This window comes from Tursiops truncatus, chromosome 3 (genome assembly GCF_011762595.2).
Source record: "Tursiops truncatus isolate mTurTru1 chromosome 3, mTurTru1.mat.Y, whole genome shotgun sequence".
NCBI lineage: Eukaryota > Metazoa > Chordata > Mammalia > Artiodactyla > Delphinidae > Tursiops > Tursiops truncatus.
This window is the reverse complement of record NC_047036.1, coordinates 41,376,726-41,391,770: the sequence shown is the minus strand read 5'-3', so window position 1 is coordinate 41,391,770 and position 15,045 is coordinate 41,376,726. Positions and strand designations below refer to the sequence as shown.

The window sequence follows — 15,045 nt, the reverse complement described above, 5'->3', positions numbered from 1 at the left end:
CCTTAGGTTTTGATTTTGAAGCATTTCAGGCTTAGGTTTCCTTATGGAGGCTACTCAGGCATTTAAGCCACCTCAGTCTAATGGCTCCCTTGTTTAATTAATTTAACACTTCCCTTTCCAGCCATTAAAACAAAGAGTAAGTGCAAGAATAAGAAAAATGATTTGGATTAGAGTTTGGAAAATTATCTAAAGTAATTATATATGTGTCCATGTCAGTAGCTAGTCTTTTCCTGGGAACATAAATTCCTAGAATTGAAGATTCGAGTAGCGAAAACAAGGTTACCAGGTCCTGCCCATAATTGGCTCAAGATCATGGTTCACTTTTCTTTCCAGATCCTGTCTCTAAACGGACATGATAGAAACACATGCAAATCATGACAGGGCTGGGGTGAGGATTTTGAAAGGCAGGCAAAGAGTTGTGCAGGACTGGAAAGGAACTTAGATGTTGCTAGTGTTCAGAAAAGAAAGAAGAGCACAACGTGCTCTAATGCAAAAAGCATCCTGTACTAAGATGATTTGCAAATGACAAGTTCCTATTACATTTTGCAGAAGCAATCAATTTTGTGACAACACTTAACTCCCCCTGTCTGACCCCCACCCCCTGCCATCTTGACCTTTTCCAGATGAGGAAAGCAAGGCCACGCAGGCCAAGTAACTTAAGGACATACGTATCTGTTCACATGTCTCCATCCTCAGGACGAACTACCTAAGTACCTACTTCGTGTCAAACACCAAGCTAGGCACTGTGGATCAGAAATATTTTGCAAGGACCTTTCATGCAAAACCATCATGAGGATCTTTGTGATTTAGAACCATTATACTAAAAGATGCTGTTACTTTTCTTCTGTCAAGTTCTTTATAATTTATATGTTAAGATTAGTCAGAAACAAAAATACAGACTCCATACTATTGCTCTAATTGGACCTCAAACTCATTTAGTAGTAACAGAGCCCCTAGAAGTTATGACATTCTTTCTGTGACACTCCAGAATGTTGGAGGTGGGGGGAAGCTTCAAATAACTAATTATATAATCTTATATTAAATCAGATTCCTTATATAACAGAGGCTGGTGTAGACATGCTATACAGCAAGTACCTAAGGTTAAAAAGGTAAGCACATCTTGAACAATCTTGTTAACTTTTCCCCTCTGCTAGCTGGCAAGGGATCTTCATGATCTGATTTTGGGTAGCAGAATACCTCTCTTCAAGACACAGAGTATCACTGTTCCCTGGGAACAGTGTTTGACAATCCCTAATTTAATCCACAGGAGACTTTAAAAAAAAATTGATAGAAAATTTGTACACGATAGTCTAGTTTTTCTGACTATATTCCCCCCCACCCCGGCCCTTCTCCTAGTCTTCATCTCCCAATACTAGATTGACCTGTTTCTTAAGAAATATGTTGGTGATCTTAAAAGACTACCAAAATTTGGGAAGTTCTTTTAGCTTAAAAATTGCCAGAATTTGGGGGAAGTTCTTTTATCGTAGAAAAGTACTGATAATCTCACTGTTTGCTTAACCTTATACAATTACTTATAATGTGTCCTACTTTTAAACAAACCGATTCCTTATCTAAATTATATAATTAACTATAACTTTAACATCAGCCTACTTCAGTTTTCTCTTGTGGCTTGGCAAAGAACCTGCTTGTATTGAGTTGAATGAGCTTAGATTTTCACTTGGTGATACTTTGTTTTTTAATCAGTTCTTAACCTTCTTAAGGACCCTCCCCACTCCCCATCCTGGTGTTGATTATGTTGATTACTTGGGCACTGCTCTTGGTACCATGTGGGAGTGGGTGTGACCCAGCTCTCTGATCCATCCTGTCACTCTGACCGATCCTGATTGACCCTCATCCCCTGACACGGAGCCTGTCAGTGGCCAAACTGGTGGAGAAGGCTTAAACTTGGTTCAAAGGATGGTGTCTTTGTTGAAGCTTTGTTTACCAGAACCTCAGCAAGTTCAGGGAGCAAAAGCATAGGTGAGTTTCTAAGCAGCAAAATGTATTCCTTCTAAAGAGCAACAGAAAGCATCTAAAAACCTGCACTTTAGAACTTTCCTGATGCTCTTTTGCAACCGAAAGGGTTTGAAGAAATGAACTGTTTCTTTCCACAAAGTGACTTAACTGATGCCAGTCTCTTCTGTAAAGAAAGTTTTTCTTAACTACCTGACTAGTACATCTTTTGCCTGGAGTGGTGCCAGAAACCTTTTATTGAACGTTCAGAGCGCTTAGGAGTTTCTTAGCACGTTTGTCACCCAGTTAGCTTCGTGTCTGAGATCTGCCCGATGCCTCAGACAGTTGTGCCACTTCCTCCAAGGGCTGTAGCTTCTCAGCACTAGCCTGCATTTTGATGGTAACGTGGAGTACCATTTGTTTTGTTCCAATATGGAGAAATTCAGAGCATTATAAGTTACTATTCATCAGATAGTTGCATGGGCCAGCTCTTTGCATGCATACAATTACAACCATCAGTGTGCACTTAACTAAAACAGTGGGTAGAAGTTACCCTCTGCTGCTTCAGTGGTTGTCAGTGTTGACAGGCTGTTGGAATTGCATGAGTAGCTTTAAAAAAGGCCGGTGGCCAGATTCACCTGCGGAGACTCTGACTTAATCAGTGTTCGGTGTAGGTGAGACATGGGGGGGGGCGGGGTGGGTAAATGTTCCCCCAGGTGATTCTAATGTGCAGACAAGCTTGAGAACCACTGCTTTAGAGTTGATTGTATTCTTAACTGGGGTCACTCTGGGTTTACCTTATTATGTTACAGGTGTTCTTAACCAGGAAAGTGTAGTAGACACCAAGGAACATGATAAAAATCTCCTTGTTGGAATTCCTGTCCCTGGAGATTCTGAATCAGTGGGTCTGAGGTATTTAGGAAAATCTTCCCAGGTGATCCTGAGAACATCCCTTTAAAGAGCCACAGTTTTAAGTATTAGAAACATATTAGGGTGCACATAAGATGCCATAGGAATTTCAACCGTAAAGTTTATCAGGGGTCTGTCTCAGTTTTGTTTTGCCATCTCTGGGTGCTGTGGTGAAAACCTCACAGACTTGTATTGACCAGTGTTAATAGTCCATTATTTTGGAGTTTGGCTTTCCTTAGTGTGGGTATGTATGTGAAAAAGCATCCTCAGCAAAGCATGGGTTAATTAAGTGAAAATACTTAAATGTCTGTCAGAAGCCTATAGATGTTTATCTTTTTTATTTCAGTTCAAAGCATGCTTAAGAGTCTTTTGGGCCACCTTAGAAGCTCTGAAGTATGTGTTTTGTCATAAAAAGTGCGAGGCACTAATTAAAGCCTTACATCATTGTTTGCTTTTCTTCTTTTCTTGCCTAAATTGGGAGGGGGTTTTAAGTGAATCACTTCCTAGGCTTCTGTGCAAATTGGCAGTGTTAGATTTCTTTAGCCTTCTCAAGCTGTGGTCAATAATTTGGAAAAAAAGAATGATTTGACTTAATATAGCCTTTCATTGGAACCATCTTTGAAGGTAGATTACTAAGTATAGGAAAACTAAACTACTTCCAACACTGACAAAGTTGGACCTTGTCTTTTACAATTTGTTTCATTTCAGAGAGTGAACTGTGTTTCAGCTAGGCTGGAATCGTGGTCCCAGTGACCTTTTGTGTGCCCACTTGTAATTCTGGAGCTCTCCAGAGCAAACCTGGTCTTGGACCCTAGCAGAGGGACGTCCAGTCTGCTCCACAGCCAGTGTGGCTCTCTCCCCAGTACCTTTGGACCCTGCTCCATCTCCAGCGGTCCCTCAGTAACCCCAGCCAGCTCTCCATCTGAGGTCTTTTGGGACCTTCTGTACCACCCAGGTCCCTACATTGCTCCCCCTTCCACCGTCATTTCTCTCCCCAAGATCCCCAGGGTCACAAGCCCTCTTCTGCTTAGGGACCTTCATGTCTCCTCATCAGAAGTCACTGGACCTTAATCTTTCCACTTCAGAGACTGCAAAATCAGGCGTTTACTTACTTGAATCAAACTTGTTTCTCATCCTGATGATGATTTCGAAAAGCCGATCTCTTCTATAAAATGGAGAAAATAACACGTAGGGGTGTTTTGAGTAGTAGAAGTGGTAATACTATTCATGTGAAGTACTTCATACAGTGTCTGCCTTGTCCTTTGTCTCTGTCTCTGTCTCTGTCTCTGTCTCTTTCACACACACACACACACACACACACACACACACACACACACTATATCTGTATGTCTTCCACTTCTCGAACTTGGCAGGGCCAATGAGCATCTTGTAACAATTAAGACTAGAAAAGATAGACCAGGAATTTGACTTTTAAGAATGGATAAGAAATGAGAGTAATTATAGGCGTTGATTTGAAGGAAGAATTGGTAGTTTTTTGGATGTGTTCTAAAAGGATTGTTTTAACATTTTTGAAATGAGGCATTTAAGTATCTTTCTTGAAGCAGGGTTAATAATCTTCATGTCTTATATACCCAAAAATGAATGAGGTTAATGTTTAGGATATAAGTAATATACATGTTGATCTTTCTTCTTAAATGGGGGGTCCAGGCAGTTCTGGCAATTAGACCTGATGCATAAACTTTCTTGGGTGGCTTCCATTTACTCCTCCTCAAGGTTCCCACCATCTCTCTCATGGAATTAAGCCTTGTGTTTTGTCTTTCCTAGGGTGGAAACACTTCAAAATTAAAAGCTTTTTTCCTTTTTTTTTAAAAAAATAAATCTGTATTGTCTTCCACATTTCCCACTAGGTCTAAGAAAAGCTAGTTTTAGTTTGGCCATTTTATTTTTCTTGACCTGGAGAGAGCCTTACTTACAACATTTCAGTTTTAGTAATTCACAATGTCCTAAGAAGTAATTGTACAGCTAGAATCTGGACCATGGGTCAAGGAGGGAAGATCTTCACCTGGACTTTGCCACTAGCAAGTTACACGGCACTCAGGACCACTTTTTTTGACGTGTAGTTTCTTATCCGTGCAATGAACAGATGAATGAGGATCTGAATGATCTGGGTGGGCTTGTGCTAACAGTCTGTGAAGTTTATAACTAGAAAATGGTTAAGTTTTCATGAGCATTCTTGGCAAACAGGTCAGTGAGGTTGATTGTCCCAAAGTGGCTGGGCATGCCCTCTTACAATTCTTTATTAATTTGTTACCAGTGGACATTGCTTGAACCTTGGTAATGGGAAACTGTTGATTACCAGGTAGGATATCATCTGTAGGGTTTTCAAATGAGCGAGTAAAACTTCTGAGAAATGTGGTGTGTATGCTTAGTATTAGGAAATGTTGAATGAGTAGATTGGCAGAGTGTGAAGTGCTGAAAAGCAGAGGCACCAGGGTTTGTTTTTGTTTTTTTTCCCCAAGACAGTTCTTAATCCTATAAACTCTCTAGTTTCATTCTACTGTGGTTGTCATCAGAGTTCACTTCGCACAATTTTTCAGTGTATCCTACATATCAGGACTGCAAGAAGGGATGAATGAGAGATGGTTTCCAGGAGCAACAGACACATAAGTAATTTCAGGATAGTGTAATAAATGCTAAAATAGAAGTATGGGCAGGGTAGGGGGGTGTGGTGATTTTGGGAGACGGGGAGCTGGACATTGAGGCCTGAGGTTCAGAAAAGGTTGCTTGGAGATGCTGATGGAGCTGAGGTGTGAAATGTATTCAGAGGTTGCCTGGTAAAAACCATTGGAAAGCTCGTTCCCCTGAGACGACTAGCGTAAGCAGAGGCACAGTCTGCTGTGTGGAGGGAACTATGGGCAATTTGGTATTACTCAATGTGAAGTGCACGGCAGGAAGTATCTATCCAAAGAGGGCTGCGGGGAGAGACCAGCCTGGAGAAGAGTGTCGTAGCTAAGAGCACTGACTCTGGAATTAGATTTCCTAGGTTCAATTCTCACCTACTTTCGCAAGTTATCTAGTAACTTTCCCAAGTTACTTAACTTCCCTGTTCCGTGGTACCTTCATTCGTACAATGGGGATAATAATAACATCTACCTCATAGAATCATTGTCAGCCTTAATATACATCATGTGTTTTGAATAGTCCCTGACAATAAGCACTACATATGTGTCACTAAGGTTGTCATTACTTGGGAGGTATCGGGGTCTGTTCAGTGGTTTCACTGCCTCCTCTAAACGCATCAGTCACTTTGCATTTTAGCCAGATTGGGGTGGGGGGAGGTTGGCTGTAGGGTAGGGCTAAGTTTGGAGGCAGGGAGATCTCTAGGAGGTACTTCGGCAGTCTGGGTGTGAGATGGAGAGGACTTTTTGTACTAGGGCCTACGTGGCAGGGATTAAGCAAACTGAGTCAAGAAATTTGTAAGAGGTAAAAATGATAAAAAGTTGTGTTGAGGGCTTCCCTGGTGGTGCAGTGGTTGAGAGTCTGCCTGCTGATGCAGGGGACACGGGTTTGTGCCCCGGTCCGGGAGGATCCCACATGCTGCGGAGCGGCTGGGCCCGTAAGCCATGGCCGCTGAGCCTGCGCGTCTGGAGCCTGTGCTCGGCAACGGGAGAGGCCACAACAGTGAGAGGCCCGCTTACGGCAAAAAAAAAAAAGTTGTGTTGAGATGAGAATGTTAAGCAGGATTCCCTGACTCTGGCTCAATAACTTGGATGTGTGGTGCTGTGAACTGAAATGTAGAATACAGGAGGAAGAACGGGTTTGGGAAGGTTAGTTGTGGACATGTTGATTTTGAGGCGTCTATGGAACGTCCATGTAGATGTGTACAGTGGACAATTTGCAGGGAGAATTGGAAGCCTGGGGAAGAGGTCAGGGCTAGATCAAGAGATTTGGGAGTGGGAGCTTAAAGGTCATTTTTAAATGTAGGAGGTGGAAGAGGTCGGTAGAGGGAGTGTGTAGATGAGAAGAGCCTCAGAGAAGACCTCAGGACCAGTAATGGCTGGGGAGGAGGAGATCATCAAGGAGATGGGGAAGGATTGGCCAATGAAATAGGAGATGGAAGAGAATAACAACTTGGGAGAAACAGATTTGTTTTAGAAACAGTGAGTAGTCTTCAGTGTGCAGATGCAGAACATCCAGTAAGAAAATGGGTGAAAATTTTCAGGCCGTTGAGGTTGGCAATGTAGAGATGGATCTTAAACCATCTTTTCTGTAGGGTTCCTAGAGAACCTCCATTTTTGATGGTGTAACCATAGGGGTAAATTACTTCCTTACCATCAGCTCTGTGTTCCCTTTCTTGTTCCCATCTTTTTTGCCAAATGTGCCCAGGTGCTTCAGGGGCCCACTTCCAAAGCCAGGAGTCTTGTCTTCTATCCTGTAAAGCCCCATCATCTTTTCTCTTTCATACTCACAAACTCTCATGCCCCAATTATGGCAGTTCTGCTATTGTTAGGTTTTCCTTCTATTTCATTTTACTTTGTTTTGTCTCTGATTTGAGATCTTCATTTTCCTGACTGCCCAACCTGACAAACATTTGAATCATATGTTGATATTGGGTAAAAATGTTACATTCACACCCCAAATATGCTACGACTGTGATAATTATTTCTCGCATAGTCTCAAGTAGTCCATTTTTCAGATCGTGCAGAGGAATTTATGGCTTAATTAAAAAAAAATAAGGAAGGAATATTAATGTTTCTCACAACCTGCCTTTGTTTCTAAACATGTTTAGTTTTTTTTTTTTTTTTTCCTTTCCTCTCCTTCTTTGTGTTTTGGAGTTTCAAAGCACGGTTTGGCAGAGGAAATGGGACAGTGACGTTTTGGTTTTTGTTTTGAAGTTTTTGAGTTTAGCAGACTGTGTGTTCATAGGGTGTGAATTGCAGGATGTAGTTCTGGGGTCCTCCCTACCAGCAGACCCCACATCAGGGTTATTCTGGGAAATCTTTTCCAGGGCTAGCTATAAAATACAGGGCTGAACTTTGTCAAAAGGCTAAACAGGAAACAGATATAAATAACTATTCAATCTTAATTCAGCCCTAGCTACTTTCTCACACATATTTGATAATGTATTTTAAAAAGCATTTTTCTTAAAAAACAAACCTTTAATTCCTTAATTTCCAAGTCACTTTTAATAGGAAACTCTTTTCACCTTTATGTCTACCCAGTGATACCCTCCCTTTAGCAGGGGGAAAAATGAACATTTAACAAAATACAAAAGAAATTTTTGAGACCATGAAAACACAAAAATACTTCTCATCTAAATTATTTGTCTTCTAGATTTTGTTCCTTTGTATGGTCTTTGAATGCTGTTGAAGAACTATAAAATTTTAGCAAAGTTAGCAGAGCAGACAGTCTATTTGGTTTGAAACAGCATCTCTCAACCTTTTCTTCATTATTTTCCCCCTCCTCAAGAGCCTTTGTATACTTTTTTTCCTTAATACCACAGATATTGTATATGAGTTTATGTGCTGTATGTATATCTTTGCTTTGTAGGTCAAAAGAGCAAGATTTTTTTGCTGCCCCCCTCCCCAAGAATCTCTTGCACCCCTTTGGGGGGCAGTATTACCCCACTGAAAATGCATGATTTAAAAGGACAGAGGATACATGTTTAAATACTTAGGTAATTCGGTTATAATCTAAACCGGGTGTAACTTGCTTGAATTACATTTATGAGACCAGTATTACTGAAAAGCTTTCTTTCAGGGATCATCCTCTTCTTTTCAGACACACAGCTTTTCCCTAGCTTCAAAGAAGGACCAGAGTTCGATACTAGTAGATGATAGGAAGACCTCTATTTTAACTCTGATAATTTATTTTAGGATGATATGAGTAACCTGAGAGTATAAGAGATTGTTTTAGGGCTCAGTATTGTTTTTTTTTTTCAGCTGTTGACTAGCTTGTATCCGACATTTTCTGTATATAAGCCTAGGCTTGATAGCAGATGCCAAAAGAGTATTTAAGACACGCTCCCTGGCTCCAAAGACCTTGTGACCTTGTTGGACAAGATGAATACAGACAGGGAAATATTATCATAGTTTAATTATCACAGAATTTAAATAGTAGTAGAATAGATAGTACATAATACATTGCCAAATGAGAATTAGTATAAAAGGGGAATGCTGTGGCTGTTTAGACAAATGTGAGATGTCTAGACTAGACGGGTCCACGAAGATATTACCCAGGGAGAGAGCTGGGGCTGGAAGGTTATTAATTAGAATCATGTGATTAGGAGAAAGCACCAGGATGAGCCAAAAAAAGGGCAGGCAGGCCAAAGATATGTATTAGGGAGGAAGCCAGCTTGATTGTTCTGGTGGGCGTGTGTCGGACAGGGGTGTGGGAGATATGATTGCAGAAATCTGATAGGGACAGATTGACCACAGAGTTTTCTATGTGAATACCTCCATTATCTGCAAAGTTTAATTTTTCCCATGTCATCTAAATATCTTCTTCCATGAAGATGGCTGGGAGTTATTCACATGGTCCCTGATATATTGGTTTTAGTACCCAAAGGACTTTGTGGTCACTCTGAATCCAAGGATTCAGGCAAAAGAATTTGAGCGTTAGGCTGTATTCAATGGGGCGTCTGATAGTTGAGGAAGATTCTTCAGGCCATAGTGTGCAGGCATGTATAAGTGATAGGGATGGCAAGAAGACAGAAGCCAGGAGTTCACTGAGAAAACAGTTGCCACGTGGGAGGTGATGAGTGCCTGAACTGGGGGACAACATTTTGGATGAGAGAAAAGTTACCTCCTTGGCAATGGTAGCAGGGATAGAGAAAAGGGGGCAGATTCAAAAAACATATAAAAGTCACCAGCTTTGTTTGTTTAGAGGAGGAGGTTGGGGAGGTTAGTTTGGACGTGTTGAGTTTGAGGCATCCATGCGATGTCTATGTGGGTGTGTGCATCAGACGGTTTGCTCTGGAGTCTGAAGCTTGGAGGAGAGGTTGGGGCTACAGCAGATCTGGGAGTGGCAGCTGAGAGGCCATGGTTAAATGTTGGAAGTGGATGAGCTCACTGGAGGGAGTGTGTAGATGAGAAGAACGTTGGCCAAGGGGAGATTCTGGGACCAGTAATGATTTTGGGGGAGGGGAGGCAGGATTGAAAGAACAGGCTGGATACTATTTCTAATTGGATATGGCAGGCAAAGGCTGAGGTTTTAGAATTAGGTAATTGGTTGAATGATATCATTATTAACTATTAACTTGTGACTCTTAAAACAGGCTGGGTTACTTTGTTCAACATCCATTCAGCCTCTGGGAACTTATATCTTATTGGCCAGCCCCGTGATTTCTAGAATTTCAAGGAAATTCAAGGTGGGTGTCTACTGATCTCTCTAGAAATTTTTGGATAACTGTCTATTTATACCTGTCTCTGGGTTGTGAGATCTGGAGGGTTGGTTTCACATCTCACGCAGCATGTATAAGCAGTGCCCACCTAGTGTGGCATCTGCCTTGTTCGCACTCAGGAAAAATTTGTTTGATATATGAATGAGTGATCGGAGTCAGATGTATCAGAAAATCCAAGAAAATTAAGATTGAGGAAAAGACCTTTGATTTTGAGGATTTGCAGATCATAACGATCTTTAAGAAGCCAGTTTCAGATTAGAGAAAACAAACAAACAATAAGGGGAAGCAGAAGGGTTTGTGGAGTCTATCTGGAGAGAACTATTTTAATTTGACAGAGAAAGAGAACAGGAGTAAGTGAAGGCCATTTTATTAGTTTCAAAACAGTGAGTGTAGATCTTGTACACCTGTTAACTCTGAATGAGTGTAAAAGAAGAAAACTTGGCTCAGGAAATGGCCCCTTAAAGAACCCCTAAACTTTCTAGGACATGCCTGTTGTTTCTGGGACATTGTTATGATTTAAGGGATTAAGGCTCAGAAATCTCTCAATTACCCTTCCCCCAGGGGGGACATTAAAATGAAGAGCTGAGGAGGGAGTGCTGTGCTGACAATCCTTTTGACCTAGTTTACATTCCACATGAATTGATACAATATTACCAGAAAGAGTCTCATTGTAGAATTAATAGAACAGTCATGGAAGGACTTCAGAAATCAGAGCCTCTTTTTTTTTTTTTTTGTGGTACGCGGGCCTCTCACTGCTGTGGCCTCTCCCGTTGCTGAGCACAGGCTACGGAGGCGCAGGCTCAGCGGCCATGGCTCACGGGCCCAGCCGCTCCTTGGCATGTGGGATCCTCCCGGACCGGGGCACGAACCCGTGTCCCCTGCATCGACAGGCGGACTCTCAACCACTGCGCCACCAGGGAAGCCCCAGAGCCTCTTTTCACAGGGTGTCTGCTCAGGACCCAGGAGGCTCCTTAGAACATACAGCATAGCCAGTCAGTTGCTTCAGCACCTAAGCCCAGATCATCTGGCTTGTGTTCCGTTCTTTTGTCACTACATCACCTTATCTCTTTGAAAAGATTTTAAAATTTAGGATTTTGTTTATTTTAAAAAGTTTCTTTGCTCATTTAATCCGAAGAAAGAATTAAATTTTTTGTCATTTAATTTTTTTCCTAATTTCAAAAAGGCAAGAGAGATATGACTATTTCTTTGAGCACGTACTATTCCAGAGAGTTCTTTTACATAATTTCTCTTCAGATTTAGTGACTGCTTGTTATGCATCCTGAATTACTCATTTCTTTTGAATATCATATAACATGCTTAAAGATTTCTTTTAGCGTTTATTTGAGAGAGACTGAGTAAAGGGATAGGACACTCTCTGAAAGGTATATTTATAGAAGGATAGCAGAAGGGAATATTGAAGTTAATGAAAGGCAGCCTCAAACATAATAACATGTAGGCAGAAGGAAATTCCGCTACTCCCAAATTAAATCTGGGTCCATAAAGAAAATTTATATGGACTCATTAGAGCATTTTCCTTATTCATTTTCGAAGTAGAATGCATTGAAGGTTAATATTGAGATTGATAATAGCATTTACTGAAATTACATTTTTCATTTCAAAATTTTAAATTGTAAAAATACTAAAAGCACCAGCAGTGCTATAATTTTTAATTGTGATGGTTCACCTTCTGATGACATTTTTATGGTTGCCTTTTTCTTTGTTGAAATGATGTGTGGAATTAGAGAAATCATGAACAGAGGAAAATGATGGGGAGGGACAGGGCTGGGCGGAGGCAGATAATGTTCGCCCTGAACTCAGTTTCCAGAGCCTGATAGGAGGGGTTTTCTATCAAATTCCATCTCTGATTCAAAAGCCCATTACTCTTTTTATAACAGGAAGTGATGGTATTGCTGCTAGTCTAGATTATTTCTTAGATTGACCTTTATTGTGTTTGATTTTGTGATCCCAACTTTAAAAAAAAAAACTCTTAGGTGTAGGCAGGAGAGAATTCTTTCCCATGTTTTAGGGAGTGGTATTAAAATACATTTATTTTGTTCAATGGTTCTGTTTCACACTTCCTTACAGATAAAGACCCTTTCTTTCTGGGTGGTTGTGATGTTGAGTTTGGGTGTGCCTTGCTCTAATGATATTTGACATGAGAAAGTTGATAAAAATTTATGAAACTACTTGTGACACAGGACCATGAAGTACGTTAATTTGTCAGTTATTTTTATGCAGCCTGGTCTTGTTTCCCTAACATTCACAGTACAAGTAGGTGGTGTTTTTGTTTTGTAAAATCTTCTGTAAATTATTAGATGGGTGAAATCTAGAGTTTTTCCCTTATAAGGATAATATTTTAGGAAATCCTTATAGAAGAATAAATGTGTATTGCTAAAGGGAACTTCCAGTCATTTAATTCTGTTGTCATTTTGTGGAAACTAAGGCCTAGAGAGGGAAGATGGCTTGTCCAAGATCTAAGAGTGAGAGATTTGGGCCTAACTTCTCAGCTATCTGCTTTTTGACCATTGGTCAAATTCTGGCCCACATTTGTCCATCCTTACTTCGCACACTGTCAGTTCTTAGCCTGTGTCAAACATGTGGCCCACTGTCCTCTAATGTATTTTGCTTGGCCTACATACTGTTTACAGTTTCTTAAAATTTGTTGTCAACATTTAAGATAAAGATTTCCACATTTGGAAAATTCCACAAATTTTCCAAATTTCAGCTTCTGGCTTCTTTTGGAAAACTAGAGAATGGGAAGGCTGATAAAGTTGGGTCCCCATTCGTGAGTGACTGCTGCCCCCTTTGGATGGAACTCAGACCTTCAGGTGCATCACATGGTCATCAATTACCATTTCTTTGTGCCCCTCATTGTCTGTCTCTGCAAGCATTTGAGTTTGGAACCTTCCCCTAGTCCTAATGAGATTTGGGAAGTTATTTCCCACCTGCCATGGTCTCTGATGTGTATTATATCCTCATTTAAGTTCTTGCCTGCTGATAGAGGCTGTCTCTTATTTTCATATATCTTTCTGTTACCATAGTGGCCCACCCACTCTATTCCCATAGTCTAGAGGATGGTAAATGATCAATAAAGACTTAGACCATAGAGCAGAGGACCTCAAGTTTTTCTATAATGGGCCAGATAGTAATTATTTTAGTTTTTGTAGGCTCTCTGGTCTCTTGCAGTCATTCAACTCTGCTATTGTACCGTGCAAGCAGCCAAGGCAAAACCAAACAAATGGGCATGGCTCTGTGTAGTCCAGTGAAACATTATCAACAAAGACAGCAGACCAGATTTGGCCCAGGGGCTGTAGTCCAGTGACCCCTGGAATTTTAGTATTATCAGAAAGCTCAGGCCCTTCACTCTCAGTTACCACGTCTGTGTTTTTCTGTTTATACTACACATTGATTGTCAGGCCTTTTCAATAGTCCCTGTTTTTTATGAATCTCAGCTGCTGCCTAGACTAGCAAAGATTTAATTACAAAACAGTCTCTGTTTAAGAGAAGAACAAGAGGGTGGATAATTTCAGGTTGTCAGCTTGCATAGGCTTTATTTATGTTTATTACAGATAACAATTGAGTTGTCCAAGATTACGTGTATTCATGACAGTCTAAATCTAGGTTTAGTGGCACATTTTCAGAAGTTCTGTGATGCACATTTTCTCAAAAGATACTACCAGGACCATTTAATGATACTCATCATAGTTTTACAGAAATGAGTTGTCATACAGTCTGTAATGGCCTGCCACCTATTTAATATTTCTGAAACTATCCCTAAGCAGGTAATAATATTCTACTATCGTTAATACTTGGAAACATGCTCTTAAAATAGCTAAATGATTAAACATTTCTTTGCTGCCATGTTTGCAAGAGGATATTTTTTCGTACTGTGAAGGGCACTCGCTTTTAAGTTTGTAAGGTTGTGTGCCTCTAGAGATTCGGATCCAGGGCTTATTTATATACTAAATATATTGAAAAGGTATGGGCAAATAGATTTTTCCACCCTTGGGACGGTTATAGTCTTACTTTCATTGGAAAGCTCTGAGGGGAGTGTATTATAATTCTTGGTTGCGGCCAGAAACTTCAAGCTGGCCTAGGAAAAAAGGGTAACTGGATTCAGGCTATCTGGATTCAGAGCCACAAGCAAGCTTGTCAGAGGTGACTTGCATACCCCCCTTTTCAGCTCTGCTTTACTCTGTGTTGGCTTCATCTTCAGGCAGGACCTCCCCTCCTGGTGGCAAGATGGCTGCCAGAAGCTATACAGGGAGCAGCCCTTTCCAAGAAAACGCTTGTTTCTAATAATTCCAACAAAAGTCATCCTATTCCAGACTCTTATTTCCTCTCATTGTCCTGCTGAGGTTATGTGTCCCTCCATGAACCAGACCCATGGCCAGGAGGATGTGAGGCTGTGATTGGCCAAGCCTGTAACTGTGGAGCTGGAGGTGGGCTCAGCTCCACCCAAACTATATAGACTGTGTGTGGGGAAGTGGTTCTCCTTGATAAATCAAGGCACTATTGCCAGAAGAAGGGTATAGAAGATGTTTCCCAATGCAGGATTTTAAAAATATTTCCATATATATTCCTCAAAAAGTCATCATTAGGGCTTCCCTGGTGGCGCAGTGGTTGAGAGTCCGCCTGCCGATGCAGGGGACGCGGGTTCGTGACCCGGTCCGGGAAGATCCCACATGCTGCGGAGCGGCTGGGCCCGTGAACCATGGCCGCTGAGCCTGTGTGTCCAGAGCCTGTGCTCCGCGGCGGGAGAGGCCACAACAGTGAGAGGCCCAAGTACCACACAAAAAAAGTCATCATTACTATTATTA

General features: G+C 41.1%; 1 protein-coding gene across 9 annotated transcripts in view; it reads left to right on the top strand.

Moving 5' to 3' along the window:
- Positions 1–15,045, top strand: part of ARL15 (ARF like GTPase 15) — a 409,746-nt gene that overhangs the window by 52,014 nt on the left and 342,687 nt on the right. For 6 of the 9 annotated variants that reach the window (XR_012330672.1, XM_073802108.1, XM_073802107.1 and 3 more), the window contains exon 3: positions 10,100–10,192. The exons of the other annotated variants lie outside the window; for them this stretch is intronic. Coding sequence is in view for 5 of the 6 variants with exons in the window: in XM_073802108.1 (XP_073658209.1) it covers positions 10,100–10,192 (93 nt within the window). In the remaining variant the exon portion in view is untranslated. The remainder of the gene's footprint in view (positions 1–10,099; positions 10,193–15,045) is intronic. 9 annotated transcript variants of the gene reach the window in all.